This window comes from Lepidochelys olivacea (assembly GCF_965140295.1).
Source record: "Lepidochelys olivacea isolate rLepOli2 genome assembly, chromosome: 18".
In the NCBI taxonomy this organism is placed as follows: Eukaryota; Metazoa; Chordata; order Testudines; family Cheloniidae; genus Lepidochelys; species Lepidochelys olivacea.
In genome coordinates, this window is record NC_140428.1 from 21,382,824 (window position 1) to 21,408,637 (window position 25,814).

The following is a 25,814-nucleotide window of genomic DNA, read 5'->3' on the forward strand; positions in this document are numbered from 1 at the left end:
GAGTTGCAGTTCTTGGCCAGGTACACTTGGCATTTATATAGTCCTCTACAGGCTCAAAGCATCAGACAAATACAAGCTAACTAGGAGTGCGGCAAACTGTTTTCCCGCTGATCTGGTCTCCTGATCTTCTGCACCCCACTGCAAAGATTTATTTCCTCCAAGACACCACCTCCATTAAAAACAGCAGCAAAATGACTGGCTGTGTTCTAAGGAGGGTTTGCCCTTTGCACAGCCCCTTCCGACTGAGGATTTCAACGTGCTTCAGACAACGAAGTTAGCCTGGTGAGACAGGTCACCCCACTTTACTGGAGGGGAGTCAAAGCATGGAGCAGCCAAGTGACCTCTCCAAGGTCAGCTAGGAAGTCCCGAGGCAGAGTGGGAGACAGGTTTCTCATGCTCTGACCCCTCTCCTCTCAATGTATGCATGTGACACCCAGGTGGGGAGAAGAGAGATGACAGCATCCTCCCAGCAGACAGCTGCTAACTCGCATTAAAAGGTTACCCTCCATGATACGCTGCTCAGATAAAGGCAATTCAGATCATTTCCTGTTCTCACCCCAACCCTTTGCTTTTCCCCTCTGCTGTCAGGAAAGGCCTGACTGAGGCTGGCAAAAGCCTGCTGCAAAACAAACCAACCACCCAGCCTAGTGTCCCCACCTTTGAAACAAGGAGTTGTAGAAGAATTACTAAACACTCGGAGGATTTGGCTAAGCTGCACCCCCTGGCTCACGACTACAGACAGGGGAGTGGCTGGCCCTGTCTCACTAAGTCATAATTTTGGCAGCACTAGGACGTGCCTCTGATGTATCTCTGAGACACAGGCAGATGGCCTGCCCCATAGATGGTGCTGATCAGCACAGCCGCATGGGCTGCAATAGACCCGCAGCGATCTGCACCAGCTGAAGATCCAGCCCACTGGACTTATTTTCAGGCCCCAATCCCAGTAAGTGAGTCCCTAAATAATCCCTGTACGCGTCAAGCTTGTATACCTGTCAGTCACTCTGCCCCCACCAGTCCCTTTGGCTGCCATGCCCTGAGGCTGAGGGGGGGGGGGGTGTGTGTGTGTGTGTGTGTGTGTGTGTGTGTGTGTGTGTGTGAGAAATGACCTCTCCAGTAAATTCTGACTGTAGCAACCCTGAAAACAACAGAGGAAAAAAAACTAAGCTCTTGGCGACAGGGGCCATCTGTTTGCACAGCACCTAGCACAATGGGGTCCTAGACTATTTCTGGGGTGTTAACGATAATACAAACAACAACAACAACAGACAACCTGCAAAGGACTCCCCTCTGACAAGTACAGGCAGCAGGTGCTTTCCTCTCACCAACAGCTAGGCACCGATGTTTAACTCGGCAGCGACTAACTGCAACCTGCGATTTAATCTCAAATTCCAGATCCTCTTTCTGAAAGGGATTATGGAGTTGTGGCTGTCGGTTACTTGCTTCAACACTCGTCTTACAGCAATGAGCTAAACATTTGCTTGCATAAACCAGTTCACGGGCTCCAATGGCCAGGCTCCAATGGCCATTATACGAAGCGCAGTTCTCCAGGACCTGTTCAAAGCTTTCCCCCCACCCTGGCAATCTCAAACTCGGCCATTTGCCTTGAACCCTTCCTATGCTCCACCCCCTCAATATTTTGCCTTTAATGCAAAGGGACAGGCATACCCAGCATAGGAGCTAAGTGAATCTCATTCCAGAGGTGCGGCCGGCCAGCCGGGCCCTAACCACACCTAGAGCAGGCCCGGGAGAACGGAAGAGTTAATGCGCGTTCAAAAGAGACTGTTGGCAGTGGCGGTTCTAGGGCTCCCCATTTAGGAGAACAAAGAATTTGCCGAAAGCGGCAGTCACGTTTCCCATGCACTGCAGGAATTTCTAAATGGATGCACCACAGCTGCAGCAATTTGGTGCATTATAAAGCTATATAATCAGTGCTCTCCCCCCTTCCCCTGAGCTATTAGCAGCTAAACAGGCTGCAAAGCAGCCCAGAGTATTTTGCCCTGGAGCCACCACTGTTAGGAAACCTCCTGTTCTGAAGGGCAGAGATCTTCTACGGCTATTGCATCCAGGCACTCTGTACAACGGACTATTACACACACCACCTCCCCGGCACAGTCTTCCTGTAACACTCCAAATCCCTGGCTCCCTAGCATGGGCTTACAGGGAACACTGTACTAGACAGAAGTATGGTCTTGGGGACCGGGTACTGGACTGGAAATCAGGAGACCTGGGTTCTATTCCCAGTTTGGCTGCTGGCTGACCTTGGACAAGCCACTCCACTCCTGTGCCTCTGTTTCCCCAGGGGAGATAAATGATGCTGGCCTCCTTTGTAAAGCGCTTTGAGGTCTACTGATGAAAGGCGCCAGACGCTATTTTTAACTTGGCCCTGTGCATAAACAGCCCAAAGAGGAACCTCTTGCTCCGTAATGAAAGCGGGAATCTGCAAAATTCGTTACGTGGCTGGGTCTCAAAGCCTTAGCATGTGGGGTGGCTGCCTGCAATAGGCTGGGAATCTGGAATAGGCGTCCCAAGACTACAAGGACGTGTGCTGGGATGTGTCCTCCTCCTCACTCGCGGAACCAAACCATCATCCCCCGCCGCACTTCCCACTGTGGCTCTTTCCAGCCACAGACTCCAAAGTGCTTGACAGGAAAGGACAAGTATCACTAGTCACGTTTTACAGATAGAGGAACAGACAGGTGAGATGACTTGCCCTCGGTGTCAGTGAGTAGATAGCAAAGTTGGGGACAGAACCCAGGCGTCCTGACTCTCTGTCCAGGATCCTGCACACTGCACTACACTGGGGAGGAGGTCATATGCCCAGTATGGCTGTTTCGGCACCACTATCCCCTTTGAAAAATAATCAGTGCATAGAATAGAAGGCACTCGATCTGAGCACCCGACCAGCTTTATATTTAAAGGTGGGAACCAGGCAAAGCCCATGAGCCAAGCACCGGGAGAAGTTTGGACCCAGGTCTGAATTCGACAACGCAACTTCATCTCCGCTTATAACTGCCCTCAGCATAGAGGGACGTCAGCTGGCTACAGTAGCCTACCCAGACACAATGCAGCCATTAGAGGAACCTCGTCCCAGCTCCAGCCTCCCAAGCTCATCCCTGCCCAGCCAACCTGGGGAAAGACACTTTAGCCAAGAAGTTGATCCAAAAGCTGCCACTGGGCTCGAGATCCTGGCAAGTCAGGCATCAAGGCTGAACAGGGAGCTGAAGGCCATTCAGCATTTAAGTGGCTATGGCCACCCAATCAAGCTGCCAGGCAGCACCCCAAACCACACCCTCTTCCAGCCATGCTGCTGAAGGACCGGCTTTGCTCAGCAGCCATCCCATGGGATCCTTTGGTCTCCCACTGTACAGTTAAACAGTGAAGCCGATGACTTGCAGCCCTTACCCTTTCCTTGCCGCTGATTTCCAGCTGGATCTCTTTCTCCCGCAGCTTCTTCCACTGAGCGTAATACTTGGTCAGAGGTGTCCCCTCCTCCTTGACCTGCTTCTCCCATTGTTCCTGGGGGGGGGGAGGCAGAAGACAGATGTTAGGCCAGGACCAGAGGAGTTCAAAGAAGGCTTTATGTAACACAGCAACGTAGAGAGCAGGCCCTAGGCTGACACAGACTGCAGACCACAGTCCTAGGTCCTGGTCCAAGCAGACACGGCCCACTGGACTGAGCCACCTGGGAACCTTGATTCTACATTGCAGAGCAAGGGCAGGGCGAAGTGTAAATTCAGAAGAGTCATTTAAGGCAACCACAGTATCACACATAGCATTATGGGGTCCGTCACACAGCAGAAAAAAACCCAGACCACCCCATGTTAGCACAGCTCGGCATCTGGGTCAACAGATTCAGGCTCGCCCAGGCTCTAAAAGTAGCCACAGAGACGTTCCTGCTCGGGCTATGAAACCCGGCGAAGGGATGGGTCTCAGACCCTGAGCAGGAACATCTACATGGCTGTTTTTCGTGCCAGAGTCCACACCTGAGTCTGTAGACCTGGGGTCAGAGACCCATTGCTGAGGATTTGTTGGGGATTTCCCCCCCCGCAGTGTAGACATGCCCATTGATATAAAGGAGAGGGACAAGATTTTCCCCGAGCGACTGCTAGTTTTGGGTGCTCAGCTGGCAACACCTGAAAGGGGCCCAATTCACAGGCGCTCAGCACTTTCCAAAATCCACACCCCTCTTAGGTGCCAAGCTGGGCAGCCCAAAAATCACTGGTCACTTTGGAAATTCTGGCCCTTACAGTCAGAGTTCAAACAAATACCCTTCGTATCCACAGTGGAGATACAGCCCGTGAGACCAGCACAGGGGGCTTGGCAAAGGAAGAGATCTGCAGGGGAATGCTAGACACACTAGGGACTTTGGGAACTGTTCCACACAGAGCAGCATCCATACGCTAGAACATGGGACAGTGGGGTTCAGGCATAACCTCAGGCCAGAGGATTCAAGCCTAGAGGCCTAAAGTTTTTGTTCCTAAATCCGTATTTTGGCACCTAACAGAAGCAGCCGGATCCTCAATGGTGCTGAACACTTGCAGCACTCATTGGGCATCTCTGAAAGTTGGCTCACTTCTATTTAGGGACCAATTGTTAAGCTCTTGGGCCTGGAGGACTCCATGGGTCCGGGGGAGAAGAGACAGAGACAGACACAGTAGGCCGACTTCAGCAGGATTTCTGTTCCTTTCATTTCTGGGAACTGTTGGGGCAAATCTGGTCCCCTAAAACTGTTTTGTATGAAGCTTTTTAAACAAAAAACCCACCTGCATTTGTAAAGCATAAATCTGACAGACATTTGCCTGGTTTGTTTTTAATTCTATTGCTAAAGTGTTTGGTTTTTAAACAAACATTCCCCAGCAGTGTCTGTCACCCAAACATCACAGCCCTGAGAAGGCAGAAAGCAAGACCAACTAATCTATGTTCGCTGTCCAAGAAGGGAGAAACAGGAGAAGTCTCATAAATAGTGGGAAGTAAATTAGATGGTTAAAATGTCTTTCGGCTTTGATCACCTGGCGTGTGATCGGTAAGAGGACCCGTTCAATTCAAATACATTCTTTTTCATCCCTTTGCATCCCTTTGCCATAGATCCCACACAGATCGGAGCCTTGCCATCTGTACTATGGGAGCACCCAGAGGTGCTGCACCAGCACGTGGCGAAAGGCAGCCTAATGCAAGACGGGAGACCACCAGAAGGGACTGGCGAAGGAGGACAAGGGAAGGAGCGACAGGGATGTGTGGTCACACAGAGCCATTCAGGACCCAGCGGGGAAGGAGGGCGATCCAGACTCAAGCGTCACAAGCAAACACCAGCACACGCTGAGCAGCTGAGCGGCACGTTCGGTTTCCGGCCATGGCAATGCACAGTCTCCAGGGGCATCGGTTTTCAAACTCCATGCTTCTGTTTGCAGGAAAGTCAGGCTGGCCTTCTGGGAGCAGCTCATCACAACTCAGCTGCGACAGCACATGGGCTGCTGGCGTCAACCGGGGCACAGGCCACCGGGGAAAAGTACGTTTAAAGAGTAATACATTGCCAAGACAAGACAAGACAAGACAAGAGAGAAGAGAGACAGCAGCTCCTCAATTTGCAGCAGGCAAGATCCTCAGCTGGTGGAAGCCGGCATGTATCTACTGAAGACTTCAATGGGGCCACAGCAATTTGCACCAGCTCAGGAACGGGCCCGTAGCAGGAAAGGGAAAAGAAGGAGCATCCATGGTCTCTGTGCCATGAACAGCACTTTGGTAAATAAATGGCAGCTGGCTTGTCACACCCACATTCCAACGTTCTGGAATCTATTCATTGGGGAGAGTTGGGGGGGTTTCATCTCCTTCCTCTGAAGCATCAGTGATGGCCCCATCTGGAGATGGGGCACGGGAGAGAGTGGGCCAGGGCTCTGAGGTGGCACCAAGCATTCGCCAACACAGGTGCTTGTCTGGCGGGTTCTCACTCACGTGCTCAGGGAATAATTGATTGCCATACGTAGGGTCAGGACGCAATTTCCCCCCAGGTCCGAATGACAGTGACCTTGGCCTTGGGGGGGTTTCCACCTTCCTCTATAGCATGGGGCACAGGTCATTTGCTGGGATTATCTGGGTCTCTCTCACTTCATTCTGGTATTGGCACACCTCGCTCTGACCTGTTCTCTGTCTGTGGCACATCCTGGTTCAGTCTCCTGGGGGCTCTAATACTCTGGTCCAATTCTGCTTGTTGGGTTTAGTTCGTGGGTGCTGGGTAGTGTTGGTGGCCTGTGATACACAGGAGGTCAGACCAGATCTGGTGGTCCCTTCTGGCCTTAAACACTATGATTATACACCCAAGAATAGGGACGACAGCATCAAGCCAAACAGCACCTTTCGGGTAACGATGGGCCCCAAGCTTATACCACCCTTTTGGAACGTTGGAAACACACGGCTCTGGACTGTGTGGCTTGAGTCCAGGCCTGCTTGCCAGTTATCTCCTCTGCTCTTCAACACGCTGACAGACACTGTGGTCTCTGGTGACGCACGCCAGCAGACAGGCCTGTTGTCAGACGGCTCCACTCTGCTTTCAGTCCTGTTCGTCACAACAGCAAAAGTGGCAGAGTTGTCGTCCTTATGCACAGATCAGGGCTGCTCCTGGCTTCCAGCCAGAACTGAGCATTTCAGCAAAGCCTCCGACCTTCTCATGGAGGGAGGCTCTTTGTTCTGTCCAGTGTGCCGAGACATCTATTGTTTTTAATTGGTGACGGACTGGGAGGGCACGAAAATAATGAAAATACTCCCCTTGACTTTTCATTCTGAACCTCAATGGAAAAAGTTGAGCAGGTCAGACACCAAGTCCATCCCAGCTGCTTGCAATTCTCTTTCCCTCCAGCACTATTAATTATTTGGGACAAGGGGTGCTGAGCATGGATTGGGGCCCCATCATGCTAAACCCTATACAAAACACGAAGGCAGTCCCTGCCCCAGAGAGCTTCCAACCTAAGTAGGGGGCAACAGGCAACCAGCGAATGCAAGACATGGGGAGCCCAAGGAAACAAAATGACACTGGTCAGCAGAGGATGCAGCAGTCAGTCATTCTTCATTTACTGGGACAAAGATGGAAAAGCCCAAAGTGGTTGTTGCCATCTTCCCTTAGCAGGGCACTTTCAAAACTGCGTCAGGCTCTCAGGCCTCTTAACATCTTGTTTCTGAGCCCTGAACCCAAACCCGTGAGATGCCAGCAGCACAGTGATGACCACGGTCTTGTTTATTCGTGATGTCAGCACTGCTCTAAGGACAGCATCGCTCCTACAGAAAGTCACTGACTGGTTCAGGACCCTTCCTGGGTCACAGGGACCTTTGTGCGTGGGTTTTAATAAAACACGGAGCATGCTCAGATGCCACGGCAAGGAGTATGGTGAAAGAACCTGCACAGGTGAGACAGCCTGTGCCCCCACGTGGGGACAGAAGCCATTATATGGGCCCTAACCCTGCCATCCCAGCTGGGGATCTAGTCTCAGACCTCCTGTCCTGTGATGGCAGCTGGTTCCAGGGCCACAGATGTTCTTAGTATCAAAGTTCCCTGCATTTTCCCTGCTGAAAGTGAAGCCCATGACTTCTGGTCTTGCCCTCAGACTGAAGGTACCAGCTGATCCCCATTCTCTCCAAAGTGCCTTTATGGTGGGAGGGGAAGGAGGGATGCATTTGCTCTCTCCCCCCGCCTCTTTTCTCTATGCTGAACCTCTCCTAATCTTTGCTCTCCAAGCCCCTTCCACTGGTTTTGCAGCTTTCCTCTGAACTCTTCCCGCCCTTTTCCACCTTTTCCCCAGGAATCAGGAGACTAGCGAAAAACCAGAGGCCGAGCACAATGGATGAGAGGGTCCGGAGAGAGGGACAGTGCCACGGCAGATGCTGGCTGTGCTGGGAAAGGTCTCAGGAGCAGCTCATTTTCACCAAGGTGTTCAATGGAGTCCCCAGGCGAAAGGGAGCAGGAAACAGCTGCCGGCACAGGAGATGGAGCTTTCTCGGGGGCCAGTCCAAGACCGTGGAACAGACTCTCACAAGGATCATCACAAACCTCACCACCTTTCCATCCAAGGGCCAGACGCTCTTCTCCGACCTGCCTTCTCTAATACAAACACAGCAGAGTGGACAAAACAAAACCCAGAACTCTCCCAGAGTGTAAGAATCATATGTGCTGTCAAGATGAGACAGAACGAACCCGAAGTGCCGACGTTAGTCCAGTCACTTATCGACCTACTGGAAGGTGCTCAGATAGCCGGCTGAGGATGGCGGGGTCAGAACCTCTACAGAACAGAGTAAGTTTATCCTGGTTTCAGACAGGCTGGCTATCTTTGCAGAGACATAGCTGCAGGCCCCGGTGCGCTAATTCCCCTGCCTGCATTTCATGTCACTGCACCAGAGACCCATACCGGTGCCAAGGAGTCTAGGGCCAGGGTTGGCACACTGCGCTCCGGGATTAAGAGTTAGCGGCAGGCTCCTTTCTCTGCCTAGCTCCCCCCAGTAAAATATTCATTAATGCATTAATCCTATTAGCATCAGAGTCGGCTTCTCAAAGCAGCCTGGGCTCTGGAATATTGCACTTAAAAAAAGATTTAACGCGAGTCATCACCCATGATTCAGAGTTGGATGGGGGCAGGCGAGCAGACATCCAGCATGGCTGCTCCCCCACGGCAAGCAGCTCACAAAGATGCAAAGGGTAGTTTAGCAATCGAAGCATCAGGTTTGACGCCTCTATTCTCCCTTCAGTTGCAGGTTCAAATCCTGGCAGGCCTCCCAGTGTCCTTTAGAAGAAGATAATCTAGGCCCATGCAGTATAGCAGAGATGGGTGAAGCTCAAAGTTTTCCCAGACACACTCGATACTCCCGGGGACTGCAGAAACATCTTCATGAGACAAGTCACATTCATGAACTTTATTCCTGTAGAGCTGTTCCACACAAATCCACATCTCTTAAAAAATAATTCTGCTCTGCTAAAGAGCCGCCTTTGAATTGAACCAGGCTGGGAAAAGTGCAGTCCCTAGAGATACAGTTTAGTTCGAAGCGGAATTTTTCTCTGCCCCTTTTTCTGTCACTCTCTGAGTTTGTTTTCACTTGGCCCCTTCTCTTCTCCATTTTTTCCTGATCCTTTCCCCGCCCAGCACGCAGTGGATTGCTTTTCTCTGCTCCCTTCTCATCCTCTCCCCTAAGCAAGATGCAAAGCTAAGAAGAGTCTGAGATGAACTTTCCGAGCCCATGAGGTCAGAAGGGGTGGATGGTGAGATGAGTTTGCCTATCCTCTGGGCAGGGTCTTTTGTGACAGAACTTAGAGCTGGGGCCTTGTCTGATCTGTGTGGCCACTATTAAGTTACAATAGCGTCTAGAGGCCCCAACCAAGATTGGGACCCCACTGTGGTGGGTGCTGCGCACACACCCAATGATGGACAGCCCCTACCTGAAGAGCTTGGTTTGAACAGAGAAGACGAAGGGTGGGAAGCAAAGCAGAGAACAGGGAGGTAAAATGACTCCCCTAAGGTCATACGCAGAGCCAGGGAGAGAACCAGCCTCGCGGCGTCCAGTCCAGTGTCCCACCCGACTCCAACATGCTGCCTCTGTTAAACAAGCTCTTCCCAGGACAGCAGGAGTTACTCCATGTCCAGGGGCAGGACTCCCCCGGCTCTGCAGCGAGCTGGTTAGCAGCTGCCTCGGTGGGGTGGTTGTTTCCCTGCTGTGGCACGAAGAGCAAGGGAAGCAGGCGGTCAGACAGGCCTGGGGGGAAGGTACCAGGGCTCTGCTTGCTGCTGCTGAGCATGCGACCCAGTAACATCCCCCTTCCCCCCCGCCTGGCACATGTGCATGGACGGGAATTCCAGGGAGCATTTGCTCTCAATTGCTCCTGCTGGCAAGGGAGACAAACAGATGTTTGGCCTCCCTTCCTCCACCCTCTCTGGCAGTGATTTGCTGCCACATACATTGTGAGGTTGGAGGCAGGCCGGTGAACTCAACCCACATGCAGAGGGGCACAGCAAGCCTTTCTGGGAAGCCAGGCCCCTGCGCTAGCTCGGGCTCTTGCCCCTTCTCGGAAATCAACACCATCTCTTCGCAAGGACTCCATAGAGGACTCTGAACTGCTCCGCATGTGCATGAGAAGGGCCATCATCCCCTTCCTCCCCCAGGAGCACAGTGTGCGCCCGCCGCTCCCCCCATTCCCAGCGGTCGATGCTGTTCCATTACTAACGTGCACAAGGAGGCACAAGCTACGCCCCCCGGTTCCTCCTCGGGCAATGGCTCCCACCTCTCCATGGTGCAGAGAGCAGCAATCACACATTCTGCTGGGAACACAGGCATCCCTGCACAGCGGAGCCATAAGCTGCTGCTGTACCTCTTTAAACTCTCCAAACAACTCTGACGCTTGCATACCCCTGAAGCTTGCATGGAAATCGAGTGCCCCCCTGCGCTTCCCAGTGCAGGCCATGTGCCGCTGCACTTCGGGGGTCAGCCCAGACTGACTCTTGCCCCTTTCAGCAGCCAGCCGCTGCAGATGCGATATATAAACCAGGCGCTGCGCAGGCAACCAAGTGTTAAAATTAATTATCTTGTTCTGATAAACCGGGCTGCAGCCTGAGCTGCTGGGAGCAAGCAGATAATTGCATAGTTGCTGGAAACCCTTTTTATTTAGCGAATGATCTTACCCGGCCCCGCACTTCGCGGAGAGCCCCAGAGGCTGAAATCTCCACCTCTGTAGAGCGGGTGGGTGGTCACGGCATCGACGGGGGAGGGGGTAATAAAATGAAAAAAGCCTTGCTCCAGATGGGAAACCTAATCCCTTTGGCAAGACAGTCCGATCCAGAAAGGCATTTATAGAACCAAAGAATACTTAGTCACTTCAAAACCAGTTCCATCAGCCCCTTAATCCCAGAACAACGCTGCTGCGGCCTGGCGCTGATACACCAGGATTTGAAAGGATAATTTCCCTGCAGTCCACGCAGCTGAGCGTCTGAAGATAAATTTGTCTGCAGTGGAACTCCTGCTCCGTGCCCGGCACTAACAGGTGGAGCCTTTCCCAACACAGATCTTCAGCCAATTCCCATCGGCACAGAGTGGCAAATGCCAGCTCACTCCGACCCCACGGGCTCTTCTGGAGGATGAAATATTTTCACCTCTCCTTCCCTGCCTGGAAGGGAAAGATCCCACCCCAGAGGCCCAACGCAACAGCATACAAAAATCTGTTAAATGGGACAGCAACTGAGAGTCTGGATTCAGAGCGGGGTTTCATATGTTCCAGGTATCAGTGGTGAATGGGTCCCAGGAGAGGGTCTGGCCCAAGAAAGAGAGAAATAAAAATTAACAGGTTCAGGATGAGGGAAGCAGAGTTGAGCTGAATTCCCTGGCCATGCTTGCTCCCTTTTCCCCTCTCTGGGGGCCTAGCTTGGAGCAGACAGGCTACAGACCAAGGGGAGAGATGCTGGAAAGCAGCATCTCCACCACCACACAGCCAAGAACCATTCTCAGAAGAGGTCAGCGTAGGTAAGCCTGAGAATTTGAGGGTAAGAAGATGATGGAATAGAATTTCCACCTCCCCTCCTCTTCCACAATTATGCAAAGCATGTGTCAGTCTTGGTCAAACCAGGATAGGAGGAACTTTCACCCCACAGCCCAGAAAGAGACTGTCCAAAGCTTCTCTCTCTCTCTCACAGCCCCGCTCCTGGCCTCATAGACTGTAAGGGAGAAGGGACCATGGTGATCATCTAATCTGACCTCCTGCACATTGCAGGCCACAGAACCTCACCCACCCCTCCTGTAATAGACCCCTAACCTCTGGCTGAGATCCTGAAGTCCTCAACACATGATTTAAAGACTTTATGTTCCAGAGAATCCACCAGAAGAGACTCACAGAACAGCTGTACAGGCTGCTCTTCTAAGACAGGCCCATATTAAAAGGCATGAAAAAGCAAGATTGCATGGGCTCAGAGGATGGGAAATGAGCCAGGGAGCTTCTGATCACTAGGCCAATGGTTTAAATCCAGCCCAGCAGCCGTGGGAAGCTGCCACCACGCAATGGCTGCCTGGTGGCCTGTAAGAAATGAGCCAGGTGGGTCTCTGTCCAGTTCCCAATGGGCAAGTGTCCACTTAGAAGAAAACTGACCATCACCATGACCGGTTCTAGCCACTCCCTTGTTGGACGTCTCACCAGAGAGGATGGAGCTAGAACGGCCCCAGGAAACTGGAACTCCCTTCTTGTGCCTGGAAGGGAAGCTCATCTTTGCCGGGCCAGCTCTGTGCAGAGAGGGCTTTCAAGGTAGGTGACACCTGGCTGCCAGCCCCACTGAAGCTAATGGTAAAAATCCCAGCTCCTCCTGCAGGAGCAAAGTGAAGCCTCTCAAAGCCCACCCTCCCGCTTCGGAAGCGTCAGCCCTGCCCCCTTCCCGGGCCCTACAGTCCCCACTCTCAGTCTTCTATATGTAAAGAAAACCCCTCACTGCAGCCACAGCTCGGAGGCCAAAAGCCCCCCGCGCATTCCCTCAGCAGCTGCTGCCTGCACCGGGGTCGATTCCCCATGACGCGCAGGGACGGGGGCCTCTGACATCTCAGGCACCCGCTCCCCTTCCTCTCCGCTCCACATCCGACTCGCCCCCAAGCTTTAAAGCAGAACGACCCAGGGCACACTGGCTCCTCCAGGCCTTGGTGGCTTTCCTCGGCGTCCAACATAGAGATGTCTACACGCTACGCACAACGGCTCGGGTTGCAGGGGGGGAAACGTCCCAGAGCCCAGCAGTTCTGGAGGCACAATGCCCAGAAGTCCCACTCTCACAGCCTGCAGCTTATTGCTTGGCACTGATTTTAGACTCCCGTCTCCAGGCGAACAAGGAGAATCTAACCAGGGCACTCAATTTACAAACACAAAGTGCTGGAAATCAGCTGAGCAACAAAGGTATTATCCCGCATCCTGCACCCCGGCCGGAGGCAGGCAGCCAGGGATCATGAGCCAGCAAAGCTCCTAGAGAGGAGGTGAGGTCCCTCCTCCAGCTGTCACTCCTCTGGTGGCCTCCACAGATCTGAAGAGGGACAGGTGAGCTGCAAGAGACTTCTTCAAGAGAAGGCCCAACCGATTACCACTGAAAAGGAGCGTCCCTAATAGGAGCACACATCCTTCTGGTGATCCATAACAACGGGTGTAATTTAGGGACTACGTTTTCCATGATGCTGTTGGCCAGGGAATTTCGCCAGCTACAGTCCAGCGCAGTCCACGCTGTTTTGCAAAAGTCTAACACGCCCCAGGCGTACCCATTTCCATGACCTCGCCCCTCCTCCTGCTGCCACAGTCTCAACCCCAGTTGCGGAGTCAGACTGTCTTTCCAGGAAGCTGAAATCAAAGTGGCCAACTCACCACAGCCTCCCTGTTGGCCACGCCGAAGGTGGCTTTCTGACGCCGACTGGCAATGTAGGCAGAATTTTCCTGCAACTTCTCCAGGAGCTGCCGGATTGCTTTGCAGTAGTTGGCGATCTTGCATTCCTTCAGGAAAGATTTGAGCTGGAGAGAGAAGAAAGGAAGGGGAGAAAGGCAGAAAATGAATGACATGTAATAGTTTCCATTAAATGATCCCACAAAAAAAACCGCCTCCCTTGGAGAGAGGCAGCAAAGGGCTCCTCGTTCCCTCCGTTCGAAGCCACGGCCCAGCCATTACCCGTCTCCGCAGCCACGGTGCTTCACCCTCGTCTTAACAGATGGACCAATGCACCGGATGTCAGCACGGAGGTCAACTGGCAACGCCTTGCTCAGAGATGGCTCCCGGCATCCCTTATCACAGCTTATATCTGGAGAGGGCATCAAACCATCAGGCTGGAAACTCCTCCACGGCCTGAAACCAGAGCTTCCAGCTGCCATAGAATCACAACCCACCTGGTCCCTGCTCAGGCATGAGGCAGGACTGGAACACCAAGGGCAGTGGGGGTAGATAGAGGCGCACGAGCAGAACTGGGGAGCCCAGGACTGGAACACAAAGGTGGGGGGGGGGGCAGATAGAGGGGCACTAGAAGAGCTGGGAGAGGGGCAGAACTGGACTTCCAAGGGGCGGGGGGGAGGGGGGGACAGGATTGAGCTGCATCCGGAAGAATCATCTGGGGTGACGTTTACACAGGACCTCCCTGCACCGCCCCCAATTCCAGCCAATGCCTCTCACTTTTCCAGAGTGCAAACCCCACACACCCTCCCCACATCATCTGCAAAATGAACCTCTCTGTGGGCAGCCGTGAGGCCTCCGACTGGCCGATTATTTCCTCTTGGACCCGATGTCTCCTGCGGAACCCTTGGGCTCCCAGCCCGCACAGCTCAGAAACCACAGATGCTGCCGCCGGCCTGCGCAGAGACCCTCCCTGTCACCGAGGAGCAGCCCTGGCCTCCCGCTGGCCAGGAAACAAACTTCGGTTTCACTAGACAATGAGGGTATTTTATTCCAACCAGATCGAGATGTGTTTTTTGCCTGCAGCCTCGTCCTTAAACAACGCCCCCCATCCTGCTCCCAATCCCAACCAGCCCCTCGCACCCCCAGCTCTGCACCCACTCTTTTCCGGCTCAACTCCGCCCTCCCCCAAAGACGAGCGGAGGCCATGTCCCTGTCCCTGCTGGCAGAGGGCTGCAGAAGCAAGGTGAACAAACTGACAAGTAGATTTCCTCCCAGGTACATTACATTGCTTGCCAAATGCTCCCGCCCTCGGCAGAGAGGAGCTCTCCAAGGCAGGCTCCTAGCCAGAGCCACACGCAAAGAGAAACCCCCCCAGGGCAGACAAATGGCTAACCGTCAGGGAATCCAAAGCAGAGGGTGAAAGGCCAGCGGGTCGCTTCCCCTGCAGTGCATAGGCCTCGCTAACCTGCGGCCTCTGAGCCGAGAGTCAGCGTGGCCCAGCAGTGAGAGCAAGGAAAGGGCAGTCAGGAGATCGGAATTCTAGTTCCAGCTCTGCCACTGACTTGCTGAGGGGCCTCGGGAGAGTCACACAACTTCCCTGCCTCTGTGCCCCCATCCATAAAATGAGGCTCATCCTGTAACTGCCTAATGCAAAGGGGGGTGTTGGGAGGGTGAGATCAGTTAATGTCCATAGCGAGCTTGGAACAGGTAAAGCAACCTGGGGGACAAAGTACTACACTACCCAGCTAACAGCTCTGAAGCACACACAGGTGTGGGGCAGAGGCTTGTTTTACTTCGATTTCACACACTCGTTACTTAGAGTGGGATAGGGCCCCAAAGGCAGGACTGCAAAAGCCACTCCCACCTCACTCTGATCAACCAGGGAGTTGGGAAACTGCCGGAACTGAGGAAGAGGATGGGCTGAGAGGAAGGATAGGCTTGAGGTTCAGGCACGGGACTGGAGATCTGGGTTCAGTTCTTGGTTTCGCCATAGACTGTGTGCATGACCTTGGGCAAGTCACTTAGTCTCTCTGTGCCTCAGTTTCCCCTCTGACCTTTTGTCTCAGCTATCTTTGGAGCGGGGATCGTCTCTCTAAGTACATACAGCACCACGTGCAATGGTACCCTGATCTCGGCTGGGGCCTGCAGATGTTACTGTAAGACAGATCACAAGTCTCCGATTGACCAACTCGGTCTTTAGAAGTCCTGCGTGAGGACAAGAGAGAAGGAGAGGTCAGTCCCACAAACTGCATCCCTCGGGAGGCAGGTACCCCCGTGACCGAGAGGTGACACACCTGCTCTGTGCTCATGTCCCCCACCGCTGGCAGCCCGCACAGCACTGCAGGAAAAGCCAGTCATTGGCTCAAGTTTGCTACGCACATGGTGAATCCTCTCCCGTCACCCTAAAGCACGTCCCTCCGTTGCACACCTCCACTCTATCCCCCATATTCTACACGATCCTAAGTTCTCCTTCAACCTCAGAAACGCCAGGGTTAATATATGTTGCCTGCCCTCTCCCTAAAGAGGTGTTTAAAAACCGGTCAGTAAAACAGCTTTTCTGCTGCTCAAATCCCCCCAACTCCTCCTAAAATATGTATCTTTAGGTGCTGCATATTTATCTTCTCCCAGGGATGCATTTGTCATTTTATTTATCTCGCCGGATCCCCGCAGCTGCAGCTCGAGATCCATTTCATCCGTTGCGATGTACATTATCATTTTTCTTTTGCTGCAGAAGTGTCGCCAGAAATCCTGCCAAATCTCAAGCCCTATCTGTGCAGTTCAGCGCGGCTTGTTTGCTCCCTTCCCCGCCATCCCGCCCCCTCCCTGTTCCCCTGCTATCTGCCTCGGATATTAACGAGAGGTAATGAGATCTCAACTCCAGCTCTGGCTCCTGCGTTAAAAGACGGAGACAACCCAGAAGGCTGGAGCAGACAGAGAGGAGGGAGTGAGTGGGTGAATGTGTGTGTGCGCGTCTCCACTTCGCCAAATCGCACAATTGTATCTTCCCAGAATATGGGAAGCCAAGGGGTGCGTGTGAGAGACAAGCGACATCTCGCACCAGCTCCCAGCTAAGCAGCCCTGTGATTAGCAGGATTGATTCTGTCAGCCTGCCACGCCAATGGTTTACACCAGCGGAGACCACAGCAAAAAACACCATTCTCCTTACTGGAAAAGATGCAGGGAGCTATAAATGATCTGAAGCAGCCAGGCTTGTATGTTCCAGGCAAACCAACCCAACCCCAGCCCGCCACCCCAAAAACAAAGAAACGAGAGCATGCAAGCCAGAGCAGAGAGGAAGGCAGCTGGAGCAGCACATGGCAAGGACCATCCACAGTTCCTGCCCTTCTGCCGAGCCACAGATGATGCCCTCCCCTGCCTGTCCCCCGGCCCTCGTTCTGGTGGCTGTCCCCTTTTCCTGTGCCCTTGCTGTGTGTTGCTTTCCCTCTGATAGGGGGATAGGGAAGGTACAAGCAGCCTCCTCTAAAGTCAGTTCTGATTCTAGTCAGAGAACCAGACTGCAGGGCGTGCCCAGAGGCAGCCAGACCGGCACCTCATCAGAAGGGGGCTTAACCCTCACCGCCAACCCGCAGCCTCCCCCCGGGTCACTCCCGAGGCGCTGGGCAGAAGAGAAGTCTTTGAACCCCCTCCATCCTGCTGGCTCCACTTCCCTTTGATCTGCCCTCGTGCTTCCTGCTTTCCGGGCTGTCAAGTTCCGTTTGGAGTCGGTTCAGCCGAGCTTCTCCCAAAGCCACGGACCGGCAGCCGCAGAACCCACCCTCTGCCAGCAGGACTCCGGTCCCAGCGCCAAGGCATTAGGAGGAGGTGAGCTCCAAGCGCCAGGAGGAGGGATTTTTAATCACCGAGTGGAGGTGTCCCAGGGACATGGCCTGCCTCCTGGGACCTCGGCTTCTGGAAATGCAAACCCAACGCCCAGGCCCAACAGACACACTGAGGCCGTGGTCAGCGGTGGCTACGCAGGAAATCAACAGGATGTTCTATCCAGGCGCTTGTTCCACCACACTGCACACACAGCACTAATTATCTGCAGAAAGGCAGGCTAGGATGTGGGGTGTCTGGAAGCTACAGGGCGCTTGGTGCCAGGGGCCTGCGGGACACGCTCCATTCCAGCCACAGCACCAGCTCTGGATGGCTTTGAGGCCCTCAGCAGCTGCTGGAAACGACGCAGGGAGCAAAAACTTTCATGCGTCTCTTGTTTATCAGTAAATGAACAGGCAGGAGCGAGCACGGGAGCTGCTCTCCTAGCGCAGAAGAGCCCATCCGCCAGTGGCAGCTAGGCAAGGGCCTAGCCAGATTCCAGGCACCCAGCCCATCACCCCGTGCCTGGCAGGTGCTGGTCTGCAACACTGCAGCAAGGAGCAGATACGCCTTCCACAGGGCCAATGGTTCCCACACTGAGAAGTCACCGCCAGATCAGCCAGAGGTGTCATAGCAACCAGGTGCATGGTCACTCACTAGCCAATGGTGTCTAAGCAGAGCAAAGATGCTTGCAGTACTGAGCAACGTGAGGGCAGCAAACCAACGCCAGTTCCCATACGCCACCCATCAACAGGGAGTTAAAAAAGGGAGCCGAGGGGGAACAGAGAGAGAGCAACATGTTCACTGAGCTCAGAGCGAAATTTAACTGTTCAGAACCAGTGACCCGCTGATACCTAAATACAAGCCATCCGGCTCTCCCGCTGCGCCAGGTATCAGCTGACACATACAAACGCACCCGGGCGACACCCATCAGAAGGCAGGGCAGTGCACCGGAGAACAGGGCTTGTTTGCAAGGGGACAAGGAAAGAGCACCGCTTCGTGGCACGGGCGCAAGGGGCCATGGGGAGGGACAATAAGTCCTGCTACATGTGCGAGGGGAAAGGGGCATGTGTGTTATTTTGTGGTGGGTGAAAGAGGAAGGGCTGGAGGAGAGAGCCCCATCTTGGGGTGGGCGCGTGAGGTTCTGTGGGGCAGGGAAGCACGTCACCTCATGGGGCACAGCTACTAACTCATGCCTGTTCTGGGAAACCCCATGCTGCAGAGCGAGAGCACCCAGAGCCAACCTGCATTCATCAGTCACGAGGACACATCTGCAGTAATTAGATGCCCCTTTGTACCGCTCCCACGTCTCCCACGGGAGATGTGAAATACAGAACTACCTCCTCACCCACCCTCATCCTCCTGCTGCCTTGAGACTTCCCTTTGCCCACAGCCCCTGAGTGAAACCAGGGCCAAAAACATATTGAGAAATGCCAAGGGAAATCACCACTGGGAGAAAAGAGAGACCCCCTCCCACCAGCGCCGTTTCAAGCCTGCCCCAAATTTGCATGCCCCTAGCACAGGAAAGCGCCTTACTTGAATGACTATCGGCAGGGTCAGCTCTGGGAATCCGATGCTGTGGGCTTGGCCATGGAGATATTCGAGCGTAAGGTCATACAGCTGCTCGATGAGGCCATCCTGGGTAAGGGGGGGGTGGAAGGAAAAAGAAATCAGATAAAAACCAAATCCCAAGCCGCCTGCACTCTGCCAGGGCCCTGAGCTCTCTGGGGCCAGGGCTCTGTGCCACCTGGGGTCCTGTGGGTGGAAGAGAAACAGATGGGGATGCTAGGATGCGAGATAGGCCCATGTGAAGATCTCTCTCAGTACGCAGACCACAGAACAAGCCACCCTAAGAGGTGACACTGGACGCACTGCTCATGCCTTCTTGTGCCTCTGTCACCCCAGCTGAACAGGGTACAAACTCCACGTGGAATCCAGAGGCATCGGAGCTGGGGAAATAAACCCCTAACAAAATCCACCCCGGTGCGTAGCATTCACGCAAGGTTCATGCGCTTGGCAACATTCAGGGCACACCCGGAGTGTTGTGTAGGAGCAGTGCACACACGACTCCTCTCAAGGGCATGAACCTTGAAATCTCGCCCAAATGACACGAACCGTGAAAAGCCTCCCAGGACTGGGCTCAAGGCCCGAGACCAAAAAATGCGGTAAATAAATATTGGTAAATAAAAATATTATACAAAGCCAGTGTATTCCTTTTATTTGTTGGAGTATGTAATGCGCCGGGGGAGAGAAAAAAATAAAGGAGAGGGTGGAAAAGCTGACAGGCAGACCAGCCTGCTTGCTTGCTTAAAGCTTGTCCTGTCTTGTATTTGAACCGCAACACCGGTGCAACCATGCTGACTTCAAAGGAGCTGCCTAGGGATTTGTTTCGCTCACTCTGTACTAGGCATTAGAGCATGAACCCTGGGGTGGAAGGCAGGGGGAGGGAGGTTCCATGTGACAGGTAAGGGGGTGCCACATACCCGGAATGCCTTCTCCTGCAGGTTAGCATTGGACAGCTTCAAGATGACTGCAAAGTTAATGGGCTTGGCACTCATGCGGCCTGGCTTCTTATTGAAATCCACTTGCTGGAAAATCTGCAACAGAAGAAAATCCGGTGTAAAAATGATAAAACCCGCAGCGGGCAGAGAGAGAGAGAGAGGAAGAAAAACTAACAAGACCACAGCCTCGCTGAAAGGCCTGTGGGCCAGGTCCCAGATCAGCTGACGTCACTTGCAAACCTCCCATTGCCTTCAACAGCACAGGGCTGAGCCTGGGTGAGCGTAAACTGCTTTAAAGACAAAGCCAGGTGATGCTCCTCCAAGGCAGAGAAGGATTATCCACCATTGCACAGATGGGTAAACTGTGGCAGAGAGTAAGTGACTAAACCACAGTCATACAACATCAGTGGCAGAGCTGCGACTACAACCCAGAAATCCCAAACCACCCCCCCACCCCACATTCCCCAGCTCTAACCACTAGTCTTCATTTCTTCCTAAATATCCTACTCATGCCCTTGGCAGATTGCAGAGCAAGTCCAGGATCAGACGTCTCATTTGGCTAAAGCTTTGGAGACCTGCACACAAAAGATGCGACAGAAGCATGCTGCCCAACATAACCCCTTCTTACGCAGAGATGCGAGTAATCAGAAGCTTGCTCCTGAGCAGAGCTGAGCCTTAAGAGGTCAAACAAAACACAGCCCAAGAGTATTTTCCAGTGGTCCCTTACAATAATGGGCTTCTCTACTGACAGCAAGACTTTGGGCTGTGTTTAGCACATGTTCATTCACGGACAGCCCACATCTATGCTCTTTTTTTCACTGCAACATCATTGTGACGTTTCCTAGGGAGCATATTTCACAAGCCACCCTTCATCAGCAGGGACTCCTTTTGCACGCTGCACCCCACGGCAGCAGAGGCTGCTGTGTCCATCATATCATGGCCTTGAAATAAGGGAGAAAGCGCAGATTGTTCTCCAGGGCTACATCTGCATCCACCCGTTAGACCAGAGGTGGGAAAACTATGGCCCACGGGACCATCCTGCCCAGTCCCTGAGCTCCCGGCCGGGGAGGCTAGTCCCCGGCCCCTTGCCTGCAGCCCCCTCCCCTCCCCCCGCAGCCTCAGTGTACTGCGCCACCAGTGCTCTGGCCCGCCACTCCTTCCGGGGAGCGTGGCGGGCTCCGGCATGGTAAGGGGGCAGGGAGTCCTGGGGGGCAGTCAGGGGACAGGGAGCGGTTGGATGGGGCGGAGGTCGGAGGGACGGTCAGGGGATGGGGAGCGTGTGGGGGGGTTTGGATAGGCGTGGGAGTCCCAGGGGGCCTGTCAGGGGTGGGAGGTCCTGGGAGGGGGCGGTCAGGGAACGAAGAGCAGGGGGTGTTGGATAGGTCAGTGGTCCTGAGGGGGGCAGTCAGGGGGCGGGAAGTGGGAGGGGGCGAGGGCCAGGCTGTTTTGGGAGACACAGCCTTCCCTACCCGGCCCTCCAAATAGTTTTGCAACCCCAATGTGGCACTCAGGCCAAAAAGTTTGCCCACCCCTGCGTTAGACACAAGGGGAAAACCTGTCCCTTTCCGGGCACAGAGCAGTGGCCACACAGTGAGAGATCAAACCAGGAGCGCTCCGACAGCTCGCCCAGAACCCCAGGGCACAGGCATGTGTTATACTCAGCACACCGTACACGGGTTCTTCTGTGGGCTGACGTCAGCCCCCAGGGACAGGGGTCAGTAGTGCTTGGTTGCCCGCCACATGCCGCTGCCCTGCCTGAGATCTGCTCCCCACAGGAGTAAGACGGCAGCTCGCTCCCCCATGGACCATTGGCATCTCTGAAGAATCAGCCAGTGAGAGACAGTTTGGGGAAGTGGATACTTGTCCCCTGGCAAGAGGTCTAACTTCAGACAGGGCAGGCCACCATATGCCACCTCCAGCTTCTGGAGACACCCAGCTCAGGTGCCAATATTTAGCAGCCTCAGAATATTTTGCTGCAGGGTCTTCTCCTCCGCCTTAGGGATTCCCTACCTCTTAAACACCACACCCTGAGGCTGCGCTCAAGCAACATGCATCCTCTGACTGTTCCTGCTCTGCACCCAGCCGTGGGAGCATCGCCCCCGGGACACCCCAGAGCTCAACCAGCATCGCAAGTGTGGGCAGAGGACTCTGGGTGCTGGGGCAAGAGGGTCCAGGTCACATGGCTGCCCCCAGGCCAGAAAACCACACAGTCAGTGATCGATTCTTTGCATTTGATTTGTCAGGCCAGGTTATCGGGGAGGAAGGGCCGAGCTCGGTGGCTTGTGAAAACAAAGAGCCCCTCTCCAGGGAATCGAAGCTACAAACCTCGTTATGCACAATTATTTCTTTGGCCAAAACAGCAGTATCGATCCCCTCAGTCAAATGCATGAAAGCGGAAGGCGTTGGGCTTTGTGGGACCGTGCATGCCGGCGGCCGAGAGGGGGGAAATGCAAGCAGACTTTTTGAGGCACTTGCCAGAGGGGTCAGGGAAACGATACGAACATTGGCCAGGCGGAAGGGACAGAGGCTAGCGACATGGCTGGGAGGGAGGGGCGAAGTGTAGACTCCCTGGGGCAGGCTGGAGAGAACACGGGGGGGGAGAAGGGGGGCACGACGACGGGGGACTAGAGGGCTAGAAGACTCACAGGCCAATGATCTGGCTGAAGTTGGGATAACATCTGTTACCCAGAGGAAAGGACGTGGCAACCTAAGGCGGTGCGAGTGGGCCATCTGACTTATACACAGGGTCACTCATTTCTACATCTAGAGGGTCCTTCTTATACACAAGTATATACGGTTCTCATTGCCAGCACCACCCCACAGCAGCCAATTTACAGCAATCCCTGCCACCCCGTCCAGTGCCCATTACCTTCACCTTGGGTCTCCGCACAGGCCAGCTAACTCCAGCCCACCATCCCACGGCTGCTGTCCAGAGCAAGTCTCACCCTCCCTTCCCCAGCCAACCCCAAGCCACATTCCAGGAGCATGGGCTCCTGCAGGGGCTTATCTCACACGTCTACGACCACCTCTCCTGTGTTATAAGTGCCGCGGGGCAAGGACCTTGTCTGTATGCCCACAAATGGGCTGGGCGCCAGACACCTGTCTGCCAGGAACGGGACTGAGGACAAACTTATTCCAGAGGACACCTAGCACACTGCTGCAGTGGCAGTGGGTAGGGACAGGGAGTCAGGAAACCTGGAGCACGCACCCTCCATGGGTAACCTTGGGCAAGGCACGTCCCCTCTCTGTGACTCAGCTTCCCTAGCTGCGTGGTAGCAACAATGGTGCCCACATCTTTGGGGAAGCGCTTCAAGATCCATGGGCACATATGCCCAGCGTTCTCATTTCTCAAGTGACGCCTGCCTCGCCCGATATCCTTGCAGACAGAACTTTCCCCCTCTCCCCCACACCCACCGGCAGGGCGACTGGAGGCCCCGGAGATTCCCACCACAGCATGCTGGACACCTGAGATGAGGTCCTTACCGTTTTAAGTGTCAGCGGAGTGAAAAAACTCCTGCCTTTCTAAGCATGTCAGGGTTAGCCCATGCCCCCACCTCCCTTTGCCCCCGCCGAGAAGCTACATTTAAATTGGCATACCAAGACTTCCTATGGGGAGATTTCCAAGCTGTTTACCTACACTTGCCTTCCAGCGATTGAGCCGCCAATTCTCCCACTGCAGAAACTAACGATTGTCACCAACCAAGGGAAGCACCAAAAAGGCATCGGGATCTCATGGCCTGTAAGGGAGGGGAAGAATCCAAAAAGCTGTCCCCCCTCCAGCCCCCTTCTCAGATTCTTCCTCTCCCTGCCCTTCCCCCTAAGAGGTAATTTTGGAAGGCTTCCCTCCCTCCCCCTCCTGGAGAGCAGAGACGGAGAGGAGCCGTCTGGGTTGCCTGCACGGGAAACAGAAGCCCTTGTCAAGATGAATCAGGGAGCCAGCTCTCATTTACAGTGGCAGGGGCTTGGGGAATTCCTGTGCCTAGAGGAATTGTGCAAACATTCAATCTGCCATCTCTGGAAGACTTGGTGGTGACAGGGGCGGAGGAGGACGGGGGAGGCAGCGAGGGTTGGATTTCCTTGATTGCATGCAGGGGGAAATTAGCATGATCACCTCTCACCCAAAAAAATAAAACACACACCATGCTCCAGAGAATCTGATTTCTGGTACCATGCAGAAACTGCTCCAAAAGGCACAGGTGGCATCAAAGCCCGTGCATGGGGGCTTTCACTGGCACATAGCAAGAGTGGGCACAAAAAAATGGAGTCATGAACTCCAGAGCTAGCCCTTGGTATCTACAGACCCTCAGGGACCCGCCCATCCCCCCTGCTATGGAAACTGGGGTAAAATGGATCTTGGTACCCTGGAGTGTGATTGGAGGTTTGCAGGGGGCACCCACAAGACCTCAGGCCAGATCAGATCAGCTAAGTCACAGGTAAAAATGAGGGCCTACAAGGATGGTCTCGTCACTAAGGAACTGGATTGGGACTCAGGAGATCTGGATTCATTTCCCAGCTCTGCCACAAACCACCCAGTGTGACCCTGGGCAAGTCACTTAACCACTCTGTGCTTCAGTTTCCCCATCTGTACAACAGGGATAGTTCCTCACGAGGGATGGGAAGCGTCGTGAAGGCAAAGGTGTTCGGGATCATAAGGTGCTCGGATATTACCACGCCAAGGGACAGAGGCGTATTGAGGTGGGAAGAGACAGCTCTCAGAGACTCGATCGAGAACCTGGTGCATTATTTGCCGATACTAGGGGGGCGCTGGCTGGCTGCTGGGAGACAAGAGAGGTTTGCTGCATTTCAATCATCTTATGTTTCCATGGGGAAGGCAGCACTTTGAATAAGCACCCAGATAACACCCCCCACCAAACACTGCCACCTGGACGAGCTAAGCCTGAGCAGTGCCCCCCCCATACACACCAGCATCGGATGCGGTTGGAGGCTTGCGGAAGCCAGGAGGAAGTTCAGCGTGCAGCGCGGTAACGTCTGGCTAGGGCCTGATACAGAGCTTGCCACCGAAGTGGTGGTGGCGGCGGCTGGGGGGGAATGGAGCGGGGGGTGGGGGTGGGACACTATCTCCCAGAGCCTGAGAAAAGCAAAAACCACCACGCAGAGCCAAGGGGAGATGCCCCTATCGCGCCACTGGGCTGGCAGCGGCTCCCCAGAACAGACGGCAAGAGGAAGGAAAGCAGCGAAGAACTGAGCGGCCCACCCGAGCCAGGGAGCAGCGGGGGGGCGGGGGGGGCCCGGAGCAGAGCTATAAACGGCCCTGGTTTCCACCGGCTGAGAGGATGTGGTTTGCGAAGGACGTTTACAACAACATGAAACCACAAGAGTCTTTGCTTCAACAGAACCCGATCAGCAACGTGCCCAGGGCTTGTTTGTTTGAAAAGCCCCAACCTTCTCCAGCCTCTCCCTCTTCCTCCTCACACGCTGACCACCAGGCCTCTCTCACCCCGCCCCTGGATCCGGTGGGCTCAGGCCGAGCGTGGAGCGCAGCCAGGCGCGGGGGAAGGGGGGCCGGGTCGTTAGGTCTGCAGGAAAGGAGGGGGGCGCTTTTGCTAGGAACGGTGCAAGGGGTGGTGTGAGGCGCTGACCGTTTGCCAGCCCCACCCCAACCCGAGGGGGAAGGGGGGGCTAAGAACAGACTTCACTTGCAGGCAGCTATTTTAAGCAGCCTTTTAGGTCTAACAGGCTTTTTCTGAAGTATAACTTCTTGGGCAGTTGCTCGGGGTGTTTTTTTCTTTTTCACTGAAGAATAGGTGGCTCATTAATTATATGTATTACGGCATTGCCTAGGCAATCCAACCGAGACCAGGCCCTGCCGTGCTTGGTGCTGTACACAGTCAGCCTGCCCCTAAGAGTTTACAATCTAACTAGACAAAAGGCAGGACTATGGCCCCCATTTTACAGGTGGGGGTACTGAGTTACAGATAAATTATGCAGCATGGGGAGTCCGTAGCAGAGCCGGGAATCGCATATCGATCTCTCGAGACTCATTCCAGTGCCTGAACCACCACCAGAGCATCCTTCCTTGGGCTCAGGGGACTGGAAAGAAAACCCTGTGGCAGTAGCATCCCAAACCCATGGCCATCTACGCGCGGGATGTTCAGAGGCCCTTGGTGAAAGCGAT

At 54.2% G+C, this 25,814-nt stretch overlaps 1 protein-coding gene across 1 annotated transcript in view; it reads right to left on the minus strand.

The window, feature by feature from the left end:
• The window catches only part of NOC2L (NOC2 like nucleolar associated transcriptional repressor), an 81,459-nt gene that overhangs the window by 24,087 nt on the left and 31,558 nt on the right, over positions 1-25,814 (minus strand). Inside the window, exons 13-16 of the mRNA XM_084651909.1 lie at positions 19,661-19,774; positions 18,714-18,815; positions 13,346-13,489; positions 3,403-3,516 (exon numbers count right to left, since the gene is read on the minus strand). Of these exons, the coding sequence (XP_084508035.1) occupies positions 3,403-3,516; positions 13,346-13,489; positions 18,714-18,815; positions 19,661-19,774 (474 nt within the window). The remainder of the gene's footprint in view (positions 1-3,402; positions 3,517-13,345; positions 13,490-18,713; positions 18,816-19,660; positions 19,775-25,814) is intronic.